Genomic DNA, 17,735 nt, shown 5'->3' with positions numbered 1-17,735 from the left:
GTGGAGGAAAATACCATATGACATTTGCTTTGTCTGTCTTAAAAAGAGCCTTGTGACTGAAATTCTTCTAGTGTCTCACATTTCCTTCACAACTATGTTTCCAAGGAACAATCCTTTAAGGAGTGAAACTGATAGGTGTAATCCATTGTTCATGTATACTGGATGAATTATTACTCATAGAATGTTGAGATTTGTTTTGTGTTTATTTTTCACAAACAAACATAAATTACTGTTTTGATTAATTACAGTATTCTGGTGCCACGTTAGTCAATGTCCACTTTCCACTAGTCCTTAGAAGAGGGGTATTTTGGGTTTCTTTAAGCTTGTTTAAGTTTGTTTCCTAACATTTTAAAAATTTATTTTGTCCAGTGTGAAGATTACTCTCCCCATCTTTCTGTCTTCCAGTTACCAGACTGGCTGCCTCCACAATTCCTTCATTATATACTTACCCCCAGTGTAAACCTACTAGCACAGTAGCAGTCCCAACACTCTGGAAATAACACTAAAGAGCACTACTATCCTAGCACAGTAACAGCAGATACAGCCAAAATTATGGAAGCGCCAGTCCCTATTCTATAGTTAAGGCTGAACTGAGTTTTACACTTAAATTACAGCACTTACTCTTGAGTACTGAATGAATTTTCTGAAACTTAACAAGTAAATCTGTTAATTAGAGTGAAAAATTTTTAAAAAGTGTTCCTTTCAGAAATTTAGAACCCTACGTTAAAAAACCTAAAAAAAAAAAAATTAATGGTCTTTTTTTGCCATTTTTCTTCATTACTGAAATTTCTTCAGTAAAGGATGCAGAACTTTGTTTTTTGTTTTAAACAGAATTCCACAAAGAATTAAAAATGGTTGCCAGGTCCTAATGCATCCAGACAACCTTAACTCTGCCCCATAGACATACCAGAAAAAAAAAAGGGGGGGAGGGGGAATGGAATAGGTCTTTGAAATCGATTTAACCTAATCTGGGAGTACAAAAACATTATGCACTGATCCTTAACTGTCTGGTTATTTTATGACATCACCACAAGGTGGCGTAAAGGTTGTGTGGGTATATAAATTGCATATCTCCATACCTTAATGTGTTTGTATTTCTTTTAAGGTAAACCTTAACTATGAATTTCCTGGTTTTAGAATATTTGTTTTTGGGATAATGACAATGTCCCTGTAATGTATTCACGTGTTTGTATTTCTTTTAAGGTAAACCTTAACTATGAATTTCCTGGTTTTAGAATATTTGTTTTTGGGATAATGACAATGTCCCTGTAATGTATTCCCTCTACATTACTAGTACATACCCTCAAACTTAACTCCATCTTAACAATAGTTTTTAAGCTGACAGACAAATTTTAGCCCTTTGTACAGTTAAACAGAAATATTCTCTGTACAGAACGTGGTATTATTGAAGGAAAAAAATATTATATAAGGGTGACAAGTCACAATCATTAACTTTCTTCATATTCTGTAAGAAATTACTTAACGTGTTTCTAAATCATAAATATGTAAGGCACTACAAAATAAGCTAACTGAATCCCCAACTCCAAACAACTGAAAGCTAATCTTATTTATTACATTATTATTATAAGGTGCCCAATGACAATCATAGCTTGAATGATCAGGCAAAAGCATTATTCATTTGCAAATATCTAAAAGCTGAAGACAAAAAAAAACCCCTTGAGTTCTAGCCTACTCCTAATACAGATGCAAGACATAATTACACTGTGGGAAAGCTTAGAGTCCCACTAGGAGTCTTCAAAGCATACAGCAGCACAAGGAGACCCTGAAGACGTAAAGTGCCCGCGATAAAAGGTGAAAAAAAAATTATGGGCAAAACTATCACATAAGGTGTCTATGTTTAAAATGATGTGAATGGTTCAACTTACATGCATACCAGTATATCAATTTATAATTAAAGAGGACATGAAAGCTATCCTTAACTCGTGCCAGTGTATATGTTGCATGGGTCTATAAACAGCATTTGATATTTATTGTATACCACGTGCTGCAACATTTTTTACAGTATGCAGTACCACCTACACCATGCATTATAAATACAGATCAGATCCAAACAGCTTACACTCTGAACAAGACAAAAGAAACAAAATGAAGCACAGGACAACAGTTCAAGGAGAGGTGTCACAGGCTTAATGGAAGAAAGGAGGAATTGCTCAAAGAGATGGCTTTATGAAGGATTGGAAAGAAGATACAGAGAATGCCTATTCCAAGTATATGGAGCAGCAAGGCAGAAGGCATGAAGCTGCATGTGGGAAGTAGAGAAGGAATGAGTAAGGTAGAAAGAATGGGATGAATGTACGGCCAGGACAGGAAATGAAAGATAGCGTAACAAATTTTATTTACTAGTTATATAAGAATGAAATAATAATTTGCAATGCTCATTGAGTGACACACTAGTTTTTTCACAGCTTAGGCTGAAGGCAGGATAGACAGGATTCTGTCATTGTACAGAAAAATACTAGGCAAGGACATATGATGCAAACTAACCATATAATAATATGCAGAAAATGCAACATGTATTAGCTGCTTTCTAAAATTGTAATTATTTTAACCAAAACCAGAATGGTTCATCTTAAACTACGGATTACTAAATGCTGGCAAAACTGAATTTTGACAGTTTGACTGATGCACAATAAACACACTTTCTTATACCTATCTAAACTTGAGAAATTGAGTGAAAGGGTTTGTGTTCTACAATGTTCTAACTTAAAATATACATTTAGAGATAATTGTGAATAATAGATGTGTAAACACACACAGAAGTAATTGTGTGCATATATAAATTATAGCCATGTGATGAATTGCACAGCCACATGCAATTTTAATATGCCTTTAGCCACCTCCATCTGTTCAATAATCCATTGCCTCATTATTTATTCTAACATTCCAAACCCATGAAAAGTTTCAAACAGCTGCCATTTAAAAAAAAATAAAATAAATCAGACTGCCACAGAAATGGTTCCTCGTCCTCCTCACTCAAATGTATTTAACTGCTACGTACATCTATGGCTCAATACAACAAAAATACGAGTTGTTAACTTAGGTACTGTGTACAACATTTATCCTGTTTTGTAAGACTCACCAAAAGTCTTCAGTTTTATTTTTCTGGAATGTGCTTTCTTGCAAGCAGGTACATGTCAATTTTAACTCTCACTCAAGAATCTCTTGTGGAAGTAACGGGAAATTTGAAAACTAGTGACACACATAGTATGTTCACGCATATATGAATACCCAGAATTATCTTCCAATTCATCTATTTTATACTTGAAGTTCTGAAATCAAGTTTATGTATACACAGCTATCTTCATAAGAACGTAAGAATGGTCATAATGTTTCAGACCAATAGTCCATCTAGCCCAGTATCTTGTCTTCCAACAGTGGCCAGTGTCAGATGCTTCAGAGGGAATTAACAGAACAGAGCATTTATCAAGTGATCCGTCCCTGTCGCTGATTCTCAACTTCTGGTAGTCAGAGGCTAGCGACACGCAGAGCACGGGGTTGCGTCCCTGACCCATCCTGCCTATAAGTTCATGGGGGATAGATCCATCACAGCTAATTCTTTTCTGAAACCAGTTATATTTTTGGCCTTCACAACATTCCCTTGCAATGAGTTCCACAGGTTGAATGTACATTTTGTGAAGAAGTACCTCCTTTTGTTTTAAACCTGCTGCCTATTCATTTCATTGGGTGACCCCTGGTTCTTGTGTTATGTGAAGGGGTAAATAACACTTCCTTATTTGCTTTCTCCACACCATGATCTTATAGACCACTATCATATCCCCTCTTCGTTGTCCCTTTTCTGAGTTGAACTGTTCCAGTCTTAATCTCCTCACATGGATCCCTCTCTGTACCTTTTGCAACTCTAATATATCTTTTTTTTTAGATGGAGTGACCAAAACTACACACAGTATTCAAGGTTGTGGGTGTACCATGGATTTATGTAGTGGCATTATGATATTTGCTGTTTTATGACCTCTTTCCTAATGATTCCCAGCATTGTCAGCTTTTTTGACTGCTGCTGCACATTGAGCAAATGTTCTCAGAGAACTATCCAAAATGATTCCAAGATCTCTTTTTTTAGTGGTAACAGGTAATTTAGACCTCATCATTTTATATGTATAGTTGGGATTATGTTTTCCAATGTGCATTACTTTGCATTTATCAATAGTGAATTTCATCTACCATTTTGTTGGCCCAGTCATGCTGGTTAGTGAGAACCCTTCGTAATTTTTCACTGTCTGCTTTAGACATAACTATCTTGAGTAATTTTGCATCATCTGCAAACTTTGCTACCTCAATGTTTACCCATTTTTCCAGATAATTTATAATATATTGAACAGCATTTGTCCCAGTACAGAGGGGGACCCCGCTATTTACCTCTCTGCACTGTGAAAGTTGACCATTTATTCCTGCTCTTTGTTTCCTATCTTTTAACCAGTTACAGATCCATGAGAGGACTTCACTTTTTATCCCAGGATTGCTTACTTTGCTTAAGAGCCTTAGATGAGGGACCTTGTCAGAGAGATTCAGAAAGTTCAAGTATACTAAATCCACTGGCTCATCCTTATCCACACGCTTTTTGACACCCTCAGAGAATTTTAATAGATTGGTGAGGCATGATTTCCATTTACAAAAGCCATATTGACCTCCTCCCCCCAAACACATCGTGTTCATTTAGGTGTCTGATATTTCTGTTCTTTACCACAGTTTCCACCAATTTACTTGGTACTGAAGTTAGGCTTATTGACATGTAACTGCCAGGATTAACTCTGGAGCCTTTTTTAAAAATTGGCATTACATAAGCTATTCTCCAGTCATCTGGTACAGAGATGGATTTAAGCAACAGGTTACATACCACAGTTAGTAGCACTGCAATTTCATATTTTAGTTCCTTCAGAACTCTTGGGTGAATACCATCTGGTCCTGGTGACTTATTACTGTTTAATTTATCAATTTGTACCAAAACCTCCTCTATTGACACCTCAATCTGGGACAGTTCCCTTCTTGTTACCAAAAAAGAATGGCTCAGGTGTAGGAATCTCCCTCAATTCCTCTGCAGTGAAGACCGATGCAAAGAATTCATATAGCTTCTCCGCGAAGGCTTTGCTACCTTAAGTGCTCCTTTAGCACCTTGATCATCCAGTGACTCCACTGATTGCTTGGCAGGCTTCCTGTGTCTGATGTATTTAAAAATATTTTGCTGTTAGTTTTTGTGTCTTTTGCTAGTTGCTCTTCAAATTCTTTTTTGGCCTGCCTAATTATCCTTTTTTTACACTTGGTTTGCAAGAGTTTATACCTCCTTCTATTTTCCTCAGTAAGATCTGACTTCCAATTTTTAAAAGATTTTTTTTTCTCTCTCTGCCTCTTTCAGTCTGTTATTTAGCCATGGTGCCTTTTGTTGGCCCTTGTACTTTTTTTTTCCTTTTATAGTTTGAGCCTTTATAAGTTTTTTAAAAAAAGTTTTCATGCAATATGCATGCATTTCACTCTTGTGACTGTTCCTTTTAATTTCCATTTTACTTTGTTTATGGTAACATTTTAAAAAATAATAAAAAACCAAATAGTTTTCGCTACTGATTTTTCTACTTTAAAACCGCAAGAGAAGGTATTGTGGATGAACTAGTCTTAATCTGTGAAATGTTGCTACCTACTTGCATGACTACCAGTTAACCACAATCCTCCTTTTTATAATGCTCTTCATGGAGAAACACAGCTAGTCTGAAGTTAAGATAGCTTTATATTTTTAAGAACTGTGTTGTGCATATTGACTAAGTTTAAATTATGAAGGACAGGACCAGTTTTAACTGACATGTCTATAGCATGTAAATAACTGTTGAAAAAATATTGTCATGCTCTTTATTTACTCATCAAGTAGTAGTAGCTGCTGTCCAGAACTTACTGACCCCTAAGATTAAACTATAATTCTAGAGAGAGGATAGAGTTTAAGAAAAAAAGATATTGCTTTTTAAAGGAATGATTTTTTTAAAGTAACTGAATATATGCCACAACACATATCAACTTCTGCCTTTGGAAAGCATCAGATTAAATATTCTCAGGATAAATATATGGTTATATTAATAGCCATAGAAGTTTTGCTATTTATTAGTCATGTTTGAAAACACAATTAAATTATTACCTCCAAATTCTTTTCTAGCAGGTGCAGGGCTCCTACCCCCTTATAGTATATAAGAAATGTATGCAGCATTAAAGAAAACAGAATGAGAAAGTTACAAACATCAAGAGTCACTTTGGTTAGCTGTTACATGGCTCATATATACTCTCTCAACATCCAGTTTCTCTTACCACTGCTCCACTGCTTACCACTTACAATTTATCTAAATATACTTTTCCCTAAAGTGATTAACTTTACTATATTAAACATACATATGAAATCTATACTTACTCAAAAGTTAACAGGAATATCATTAACATTTGAATTAAATTAGTGAAATCAAAAGATTAAGAATTAGTTTTTAAGAAACATTAAAATGCAGTAGATTAAAATGTTAAATACAAACATCCATAGGAAGCCAATATTCCTAACTCAAAAAAATTAGCATAATTGTGTATTAAAAAGTAATCATAAAAAGCTGTGATATGTAAAATCTAGCTGAAAAATTCCATTTTTTAAAAATTAGTTAAATGGATCTAATACATTTTGTAAAGAAAAGATCAGTAAGTCAACTGGATGAATCGATGGATAAATAAAATCACACAGACTTAAATAAAACTGTACATCAAAAGGTTGCCCGTTGTGTGGTATACATCACTGCATTACCTGATGGCGGGGGTGGTCTCTGTGGTGGAGCAGGCCGCGTAGGTGGAGCCACAGGGCGAGGGGGAGGAAGACGTTTAGGCTCTAAACCCTGAGGAGACTCTTTCTGTTGTGTAACTGGTTGAAAATCAACTGGAGAACCTGATCAAGAAAATCAGCACATATTTAATGACCTTGTTTAAAAAAAAAAAATCAAGTAAAGATTTTCTACTGAAAAGTTTTTTGTAAAGGTTTCTGTCAATACCACCAAATGTGGATACGCACACTGTGGTTGTGTTGCACTGTCATGTGGCATCGAAGTCTCTGGGAAGTAAGAATAAGAGAAATGGACTTTGATAAGAGTGTGAATTAATTCACAGGTTGATTAGGAATGATATCTGCCAAAAAGTTTGACCATTAAGTATTTTCTGGGTACCTTAAGGATTCTTATAAACCATATTTCATCAAATACATTTTCATTTTATTTCAACCCAGGCTCTCTTTATTTGCTTATTTCCTTAGAGAAAGGGAAATTTTAAAGGCAATTTGGAGGGTGTTCTGTCAGATAAGTATAATCACTGTAAAAAAAACTACTTCCCATTACAGTGACACAAACTGTTTAAAAATGAATTTGTGTGGCAATGTTTTTTAAAGTGCCAAAATATCATTACAGTTCCCTATTCCCATTCTTATCACTAAGATAAAGCTGTTTAACCTGAAAGTCATACACATAAAGCTCCTTTCTCCTAGCAGTTGAAGTTAGTCATGCAACAACCTTGCCTTATATCATAATGGTACAAATTCACTTTTCACTGAACATATCTTTTGGTGGCCTCAGAGTGCTACCACCAACTCTTGCTGGTGGCCCTCTGAGAATTTTTCCTAAAATACTTAAATTAACTTTAGGAAAAACAAATAAATATGCACGTATACATGTCCAGATCATTGTAATTTATGTTTTTTTGCAGACTCAATAATAAAAATAATGTACAGTTGTCTCTATTCTTTACTGGACGAGACAGCGGGGGTTGAGGTGATGGCAGGGGGTGAGTCCAGTGATGGACTCTAAAACCCTATGGCTGGGTGACTCATGCAGGCAGCCCCGGGGGAGGAGCTGCTGCTTTGCTGTCCCCCTCAATCACAGCTAGGAGGCTGTGGCCACATTTGAGAAATGCTTATCTAATCACTGTGGTTAAAATAAATGAGGATTATATTGATACACCATGTCACAGGGTTCTTCACTGGAGGTATAAAACAGATTACTTCACTTATTCTAGTTATCTACAACTTGACCTTGAATAATATGTAAGCCTGATAAAATACCTACTAACCAGTTTAATATTTACTATATTCTTCAAGGTCAAATTGTAGGTAACTAGAATGAGATGTAGTTGTCTGACTTATGTAATATGATACATACTCTGTGAGGATATAGGTGGTCCAGGAGTTCTTGTAGGTGCTCGACTTGGTCTAACTGGAAGGGTGGGTAGCGGTCCATCTGACAATGTGGGTGATTGGCAGGGACTAGAACGAGGTGAAGAGCCTGGTGAGGTTCCAAGACCAGAACTTGTACCTGGCTGTAGATGTTGAGGAAAAATTTCTTCCACTTCAGTACTATAGTCATCAATATCACCTAGAAAAACAGAAAAAAAAACATATAAAGTAAAGGGATCTACAAATGTTCGTCCCATTCACACTGACTCCAGGCATGGAAGTTATTTATTGTGAGGTCTACTTTTCATAATGAAATCATCAAAATCCTACGTTTCAAAGAATTAACTAACCACTGAAAGATCCTTTCTGCATGATTCTTATATGATACAACTGTTCCTATGAAGAGTGTAGGCATACCCAGAGCAGCTGGAAATACTCAAATTCTGCGCATACTGAAAATGCCAAGTACAAAAGGAAAATCACAGTATCTAAAAATCTTGACTTTGTACAAAGCCTATCCTTTCAGATGGCCACCAGAGAAGACCAAGTTTTGCTCATATAACGCAAATACAGATTTCTTCAATAGACATTTTAATTAGGTATGTACTTAAAGGACTCAGAAGCTAATTGTGAAACATATATCTAACTGGGGAATAAGTAATTCTATAGCCCAAAGGTTACTAAAAATAGGAGCCCATGTCCCAAAACAAATGAATAATTCCTACTCAGAAAAATATATCAAATGAGCTGGGAATGAGAAAAATCCAAACTGGGAATGAGAAAAGCTTGCTAAGTTCTGGGAAATATTTTCACCAGGTCTATTAGTCATACCTCAAAGATAAGTAAAATAACTATATAGCTACGATTTTTCCTTTCTGAAGATACTGCTAGATAACCGAGATCCCTGCAATCCTTCTATTATTTAGGAGAGATTTTGGAGTGCCTTCATGTCCCTGTGGGACATTGCAACAGGTATCTGAGGTCTTATTAATTTTTTTTTAAGTGCATGAATCTTTTCAATAGTACGTTCTACATAGAACTTTACAATAATTAGGAAACTTAAATAGTGTAGAACACAGCTGTCTACTTACAAAGCAGTGCTTCATGCAGAGAACTCATACCAGTACTAGGAGATCTGCACTTGCTCTTCATTAATTTCCAGGTGGAATTTAAGATGGCATTTTTAATCAATAAAAGCTGTAAATGGTTTGGGCACAGTACCATGTGTGATGATACAGCAACCGCAATCTGCCAAGTTGCTTAAATCAACAGTTAACTAGTTTTAAAGGAGGAAACACCAGACAGAGCATTCTCAGTTAGAAGTCCTTGACCCCATTACGTCCTTGGTTTGACAAGACCTGGATTTTTAAAAAATCTTTATAAACTTGCTTTAAGGCTCATCTATCTTTTTAGACGTTTCATAGAAGGGTGAGTGAGGGATTCTGAGGTAGTTGTGGGGCATTATTATTTATGGTGTTTTTCCTGTTAAAGGGACTATGTGATGTTAAATGAAGTGTAATTTGATATGACCTTGGAAAGTACAATCTTCTGTATTGAGGATTCGTAAATCTTTTACCTGATCATTTTCTTTCTGCTAGCAGCACCTTGCACAATTCTGATACGTATGGATTATTCCCCTCCTGTTTTCAGAGGCAGTTCCAAATTGCAGCACAAACTGTGCTGGCCACACCCCCTTCTCCATGAAGTCACCACAGATCTTGTGGAGTGTGCTTTGATTCCATCTGGAACAAGAGCACTTGATCCATCTGGCCAGGGATAGTTTGAATATACTTTGAGTCCTTAGCATTTTGGATGAAAACAGACTAACAAGGAGCCTAATATTCTTGTCAATTCTGTGTACTTGATATACATCTTCAGTGCTCTTCGAACAGCCAAAGTGTGCCACAGCTCTTCTGTGAGGATCTTTGGCTCTGGATATAACAATGGGATGATGATCTCCTGTGAGGCAGGCTGTATTAACATAGATGTAATAAATAGGCCCAGAGGAGTCAACGGTGTTTACATAACCCAATCACCGTCCACCATTAAACAGTTTTAAACAAAATTAATCCTAACATTTTATCAAAGCTACAGGAAAGGAGGAAAACCAGTTAAAGCATTTAACTGAATTGGAACCAGTATGTGATGTTGCATTTGTTCCAGTGAATGGTTCCATACTTTCAAGAGAAAGGCCTGGAGACACTTGACATGAGACCTTGCCCATGTTGTGAATCTTACACATGAGACCAGAAGGCCCATTAATTGGAGAGACTCAGCTATGGCTAGCCTTGTGCACTTTACTAATATGGATATCAGGTTCCAATTTTCCTGGAATCTGTCGAGTGATCTCAAAAGGTCTATTTTCAATCCCAGTGAAGTATCAGGGGGTAGCCATGTTAGTCTGTATTCACAAAAACAACAAGGAGACCGGTGGCACCTTAAAGACTAACAGATTTATTTGGGCATAAGCTTTCAATGGTAAAATTCCCACTTCTTCAGATGCATGGAGATTATCTTTGTGGAAAGAAACAAGGACTTTTCCCAGGGTGTATTGTGAAACAATGTATATGAAGCAGATCTGGTGTTGTGGCTGCGGCATTGTGTGCTGCTGCTTGGGTTTGAGCTCTGATCAAGATATCGTCCAGAAGGAACATAGGTTGAGTGCCCTAAGACCTGAATCTAGCTATTATCACCACTAGCATCTGGTGAAGACCCTGAGGGCTGATGACAGGCTGAATGGTAGGTGTTTGGTACTGGTAATGGGCTGTGCAAATCTCAATAGTCTAAGGTCGCATGGCCCTACGGGGAATGTGCAGCTAGGCATCTACTAGTTCCACAGAAGCAAGGAAGTCTCCTTGATACAAAGATACTACTGCTGAAGCTAGGGTCTCCATTTGGAATCTTGTTTTCTTCATCCATTGTTGTGATCCAGGATGGCTCTGACCTCTATTTCCCACTACCCCGGTACATTTCTGAATAATGAAAATTTGGAGGATAGACCTAGGAACCTCTCTTTTGATGGAACAATTTCTATTGCTTTTATGTCCAGAAGATGCAAGACTTGACATAATACTAATTCAGGTTTGATGGGGTCATTCAAGATGGATTGGATAAAACAGGGATGGGGTAGGGCTTTAGTTCAAGGGAGTACCCGCAACTCACTACTTCTCTCACCTACTGATCCGTGGCAGTAAATTCTGCCTCCTAGATTTAGACCTGGATGGAGAGATATCTGCTCATCACAATGGACTCTTTGGGTACGTCTACACTACGGGATTATTCCGATTGTACATAAACCGGTTTTGTAAAACAGACTGTATAAAGTCGAGTGCACGCGGCCGCACTAAGCACATTAATTCGGCAGTGTGCGTCCATGGTCCGAGGCTAGCGTCGATTTCTGGAGCGTTGCACTGTGGGTAGCTATTCTGTAGCTATCCCATAGTTCCCGCAGTCTCCCCCGCCCCTTAGAATTCTGGGTTGAGAGCCCAGTGCCTGAGGGCAAAAATCATTTATCATAAACGGATAGTTAAGAGTTAATGGAACAGAAGTACTTCATATCTCTTTTGCCTGTAAAGAGTTAACAAGATCAGTGAACCAGGCTGTCACCTGACCAGAGGACCAATCAGGGGACAGGATACTTTCAAATCTTGAGGGAGAGAAGTGTGTGTGTGTGCTGTTAGTTTTTGGTTGTTGTTCTCTCTGGGTTCTGAGAGTGACCAGACGTGCAACCAGGTTTCTCTCCAATCTCCCTTATACAGGTTCTTATAGATTCAAAATAGTAAGTGCTAGGTGATAAGGCGAGTTAGGCTTATGTTTGTTTTCTTTATTTGCAAATGTGTATTTGGCTGGGAGGAATTCAAATTTGTATTTTGCTGAAAAGATTTTTAATTTGTACTTGTATACTTAGGCTGGGAGGGTATTCCCAGTGTCTATAGCTGAAAGACCCTGTACCTATTCCATTTTAAATTTACAAAGATAATTTTTACTGTTTTTTCTTTCTTTAATTAAAAGCTTTTCTTGTTTAAGAACCTGATTTTTTTTTTTCTGGTGTGAGACCCCAGGGGTCGGGGTCTGGATTCACCAGGGAATTGGTGGGGAGAAAGGAGGGAAGGGGGAGAGAAAGGTTAATTTTCTCTCTCTGTTAGGATTACCTTCTCTCTCAGGGAGAGTCTGGGAGGGGGATTGAGAAGGAGGGGGGAAGGTGAATTTTCCTCTCTGTTTAAGATTTAAGGAGTTTGAATCACAGTGATCTTCCAGGGTAACCCAGGGAGGGGAAGCCTGGGAGAGGCAACGGTGGGGGAAAGGGTTTACTTTCCTTGAGTTAAGATCCAGAGGGTCTGGGTCTTGGGGGTCCCTGGGCAAGGTTTTGGGGGGACTAAAGTGTACCAGGCACTGGAATTCCTGGTTGGTGGCAGTGCTACAGGTTCTAAGCTGGTAATTAAGCTTAGAGGAATTCATGCTGGTACCCCATCTTTTGGACGCTAAGGTTCAGAGTGGGGAATTATACCATGACATCATTGATGTGGGTGGCTCTGGGTAAATGTCGTCACTCATTCCTTCCTCTGGGAAAACAACGGCAGACAATCATTTCGCGCCCTTTTTCCCTGAATTGCCCTGGCAGACGCCATAGCACGGCAACCATGGAGCCTGTTCAGCTTTTTTTTTTTAATTTTTTTTTTTTTTTTTACTGTCACCATATGTGTACTGGACGCCGCTAACAGAGGCGTTACTGCAGCGCTACACAGCAGCATTTGTTTGCTTTTGTGTGATAGAGACGGTTATCAGTCGTTCTGTACCATCTGCTTCCGTTGTAAATTGGCAGTAAGATGACGGTTATCTGACATTCTGTACTGTCTGCTGCTATCATGGGTGCCCCTGGCTGAGGTCGGCCGGGGGCGCAAAGGCAAAACTGGGAATGACTCCCTGAGTCATTTCCTCCTTTATGGTTTCTAAAAAGAGAGTCAGTCCTGCCTAGAATATGGGGCAAGTGTACTACAGAACCAGTGTATCAGAGAGCACAGCTGCTCCGTGTCAGATCCCGCAAAAATGATGAGCTGCATGCCATTCACGGGGGGCACCCTTGCAACAACCCCACCCGTTGCTTCCCTCCTCCCCAAACCTTCCTGGGCTACTGGGGCAGTGTCCCCCCCATTTGTGTCATGAAGTTATAAAGAATGCAGGAATAAGTAACAGTGACTTGTTAGTGAGATAGCAGCGGGAGGCTGCCTCCCCCTCATTTTATGACAGTCCAGGCAGGACATTAAGCAGTCTGGGGGAGAGGAGCCCAGCATCCTGCTGCTATGATAGTCCAGGCAGTACAGAATCTTTTGTTTACACAGGAAAGGGAGGGGGCTGATGGAGCTCAGCCCCCAGTTGCTATGATGAGGATGGTTACCAGCCGTTCTGTACCATCTACTGGGAATGACCAGGAATCATTCCTATTTTTACCCAGGCGCCCCCGGCCAGCCTCACCTGAGGCCAGCCAGGAGCACTCGCAGACTGATGCTGACGACAGATAGCAGTTATATTGTACCGTCTGCCACCGGGAAGGGGAGAGGAGCGGATACTGCTCTTCACTGCTGCAGCATTGAGTCTACCACCAGCATTCAGTAGACATAGGGTGACATTGAAAAAAGTCAAGAAACGATTTCTTTCCCTTTTCTTTCATGTGGTGGGGGGAGGGAGTAAATTGACGAGCTATACCCTGAACCACGTTGGACAATGTGTTTGAACCTACAGGCACTGGGAGCTCAGCCAAGAATGCAAATAGTTTTCGGAGACTGCTGTGGACTGTGGGATAGCTGGAGTCCTCAGTACCCCCTCCCTCCCTCCATGAGCATCCATTTGATTCTTTGGCTTTCCGTTACGCTTGCCACGCCGCACTGTGTCGCCTGGAGATTTTTTCAAACGCTTTGGTATTTCGTCGTCTGTAACGGAGCTCTGATAGAACAGATTTGTCTCCCCATACAGCAATCAGATCCAGTATCTCCCATACGGTCCATTTGGAGCTCTTTTTGGATTTGGGACTGCATCGCCACCCATGCTGATCAGAGCTCCACGCTGGGCAAACAGGAAATATAATTCAAAAGTTTGTGGGGCTTTTTCTGTTTACCTGTCCACTGTATCCGAGTTCAGATTGCTGTCCAGAGCGGTCACAATGGTGCACTGTGGGATACCGCCCGGAGGCCAATACTGTCGATTTGCGGCCACACTAACCGTAATCCGATATGGTAATATTGATTTTAGCGCTACTCCTCTCGTTGGGGAGGAGTACAGAAACCGATTTAAAGAGCCCTTTATATCAATATAAAGGGCCTCGTAGTGTGGACGGGTGCGCAGTTAAATCGGTTTAATGCTGCTAAAATCGGTTTAAACGCGTAGCGTAGACCAGGCCTCTGAGGTGATGAAACCACCTCTGGATTTGCCACGTGATCCCTGGTTCCAAGGTTCTCTCAATGGCCTGTTGTCTTTCCTCTGGTACTTTTGTGAGCACTGTTTGGGGAAGAGAAGGACTGTTCATCTGGCAATGCTTTCTGCCACCATCTTATCTAATTTTTCTCCAAAGAGGAGAGAACCTGTGAATTTAGATGACCACAGAATTTCTTTGGAGTGTACTTCAACCTTCCAGAGGTGATGCCAGGTCTGGTGTGTGGATGCTGACCTGGATGCCGTGGCTCACTGAATCCATTTTGGTCTGTGGCACAAAGGCTTTTGCTAGATACGTTTTTTAAACGTAGACTGGAAGTCAAGATGGTCTCTGCCCTTCATGGCCTTATCATGCAGCCAGGAGATTATGGCTCTTGCAAAGCACGTAGCACACTCTAAGGGTGGCCAACGAAGCTCAAAGTCCCTTCCAAGGATAGCTTTCATCTTTCTATCAGTGGGTCTTTGGGAAAGAAATCTCCTTCAGATGGGATTACTTTTTTTGGCGGGGGGGCTATGGATCCCATTGAAACATCAACCTTTGGTATGTCTGAGACACTTTTTGTTCTTGCAACTTATAATTATGCTTGTCAGGGTTTTCCCATTCCTCTCTGATCACATCCTCAAAGGATCGGTGCTGTGAGATTCCCCACTCAGGCAAAGATTTGGAAGGCAAGTCTGTTATTAGGCTTGTTCTCTATCACCTGCACCAGCTGGGTATGTATTGCTGATGCACCTTTTTGCAGATGGTTTCAAACATCTCAGGGGAAAAAGCAAAACAAAACATTTGCTGCATTTTTTCCAGACCTGGCTCAGAACATAAATCTCAGAACTTCCTTTCCTCTGTAGAGGTGGGAGTGTCTGAGGACAAAAGCTTCTCAGGTTTCTTACACATTTTCATTCTCTCTTTTTGGATTTTTTGGCCCACTTTGTAAGTGTTGCCCCCTAGCTGTGACCAAGGCATGGTCTTTTGTGGCTCACTTTATGCAGCACCCTGAGCCCTCTGGATATGGCCCCCTCAATGCCCCAGGACTTACCAGTTGGTTTGGCTGGCTAAAGTCCACCTTGTTCTTGGAGTCTCTCCTTTCTCTGTTCTACATTTCTGGATCAGACTTTTCTGTGGTGAAGTCATGGCTTCTTGGGGTAGGGGTGAGACCCAACATGCCTGTCTAACTCAGCGTAGGGTGACCAGACAGCAAGTGTGAAAAAATGGGATGGGGGCTGGTGGGGGCGGGAGGGGGAATAGGATCCTATATAAGAAAGACCCAAAAATTGGGACTGCCTCTATAAAATCAGGACAACTGGTCACCCTAACTCAGCGCCCCAAACTCGAGCAAAGAGAGGACTGGCTGGCTTAGAATAGGCGGGGCTTAATTCGCCCTCCAAAGAACCTGTAAAAGCTGCCTTCTATATAGAACACTATGATTTAGCCTGGTGTTTGCAAGATAGCCCTGTCACACAGAGTGGGGGTAGGATTCTGGCAGGGGGGGCACTGCAGTGCTGGATTCTGGTAGCTCAGGCAACCCCACTGCTCTATACCCGATCCAAGAGAGAAAAGAAAAAAAGAGAAAAGTTGCTCATTCTGCTCCAAAAAACAAAAACCAAATAAAAAACAATGCTGTCAAAGAAAAAAGTCAAGAGCAAAGTGAACTGCCACTTAATGGCTGCCATGGAGGCAGTGTATCTGGCAGCAAGCCAGAGAAGGGAGCATGGCCAGCACAAGCTGTGCTGCAGCTCTGAACTATCTCTAGAAACAGCCAACGAAGGCAACAGCCCATATTTATCAGAACTGCTGGAGACACTGGGCTGCAGAAATGTATTCTTCTTTGTATTAATACTTAAATAATACCCCCTCACACACGCCTATTTCTCCAGTGTCTAAACTCTGTGGGCCAACCAAGCAGACCTGTGTTCAGGAAACCAGTAATGAGATAAATCCACAAAGACAGTAGAATCTATTAAACTACTTCAAAGGTCTGGAAAGAAAAAATATTGTATTGAAATTGAGAGTCTAAAAAATGAACAGATCAATGAATGAAAGAAAAATGGAGATCAACTCAATTCTACTGTTCAAAACTCATCCAATTCTCTGGTAAAATCTCTTCATTGACCATCATAAACAAAAAGCTGAACACTTCTACCCTGATATAACGCTGTCCTTGGGAGTCAAAAAACCTTACTGTGATATAGGTGAAACAGTGTTATATCGAACTTGCTTTGATCCGTTAGAGTGCGTAGCCCCACCCCCCAGAGCGCTGCTTTACTACATTATAGCCGAATTCGTGTTCTATCGGGTCGCGTTATATCAGGGTAGAGGTTTAACAACAACTTTGAGTTGTCAAATAAACAAACTGCAGCCAGAGTATACAACTCACAGTCAGTTAGGGAATATGACTACAGATAATGAAATCATGTGTTTGGCTCTTTTTGACATACTCAACTTCTTCAGACAGTATAGGGAAGGGCTGGTATGATCTAGCACATTAAAAAATTGCCAATCCTGCTTGACCAATTCTCTTTCGTAGCTTGAGTGAAACCTCATGAAGTCTTCCTCTCCAGTACAGTACCTTCTTAGCCATAACAAATCTTTTCCTCAGCTACCACAATGTGCTCACTGCAACTTAATGCAATGGATCGTGGTCTGGACAGCAGGAAAGCGAGCCTGGGGTTCCTTTAAATGTCCCTACTGCATTTGGGTTATGAGGGAGGGGAACGTGAACAGACTAACCTGAGCAGCATCAAGGGGAGAACTGGAAATGGCCGAACCTGATGGGGGCACTGACTCACCATATGGACTGGGGGAAGGGAGAGGTATTTATACTTCATGTATTCTGGAAGGAATTCACGGTCTTTCTCCTCAGACACTGATCTGCACCACTCACCCTCCCATCCATGTGACAGAGCAGGACCTGGTTTCAAGACTGGCTGTGGGCTTGTGCTAGTTCACCGTTTTCCTTTTTGGGGCTAGAAAGGAATTGCCCCCCTCCTCCCCCCCGAACACTAGATTGGTGAATTTGTGGTGGGTTTTTGACTTTCCAGGGAGCCAGGTCAAGGACCTGGTGAAGTAGGTAAAGAGATTAAGTCAAGATGTCACAATTTCATAGGC

General features: G+C 40.2%; 1 protein-coding gene across 13 annotated transcripts in view; it reads right to left on the bottom strand.

Annotated features, from left to right (window-relative positions):
* The window catches only part of SYNJ1 (synaptojanin 1), a 119,003-nt gene that overhangs the window by 24,862 nt on the left and 76,406 nt on the right, over positions 1-17,735 (bottom strand). For 4 of the 13 annotated variants that reach the window (XM_030579026.1, XM_030579035.1, XM_030579098.1 and 1 more), the window contains exons 24-27: positions 8,193-8,405; positions 7,058-7,096; positions 6,797-6,934; positions 6,155-6,193 (exon numbers count right to left, since the gene is read on the bottom strand). In XM_030579026.1, coding sequence (XP_030434886.1) covers positions 6,155-6,193; positions 6,797-6,934; positions 7,058-7,096; positions 8,193-8,405 — 429 coding nt within the window. The remainder of the gene's footprint in view (positions 1-6,154; positions 6,194-6,796; positions 6,935-7,057; positions 7,097-8,192; positions 8,406-17,735) is intronic. The other 9 variants (XM_030579088.1, XM_030579127.1, XM_030579043.1 and 6 more) reach the window with 3 other exon arrangements.

Source organism: Gopherus evgoodei, chromosome 1 (genome assembly GCF_007399415.2).
Source record: "Gopherus evgoodei ecotype Sinaloan lineage chromosome 1, rGopEvg1_v1.p, whole genome shotgun sequence".
Lineage (NCBI taxonomy): Eukaryota > Metazoa > Chordata > Testudines > Testudinidae > Gopherus > Gopherus evgoodei.
The sequence above is the reverse complement of the archived record's forward strand: the minus strand, read 5'-3'. Positions and strand labels throughout refer to the sequence as shown.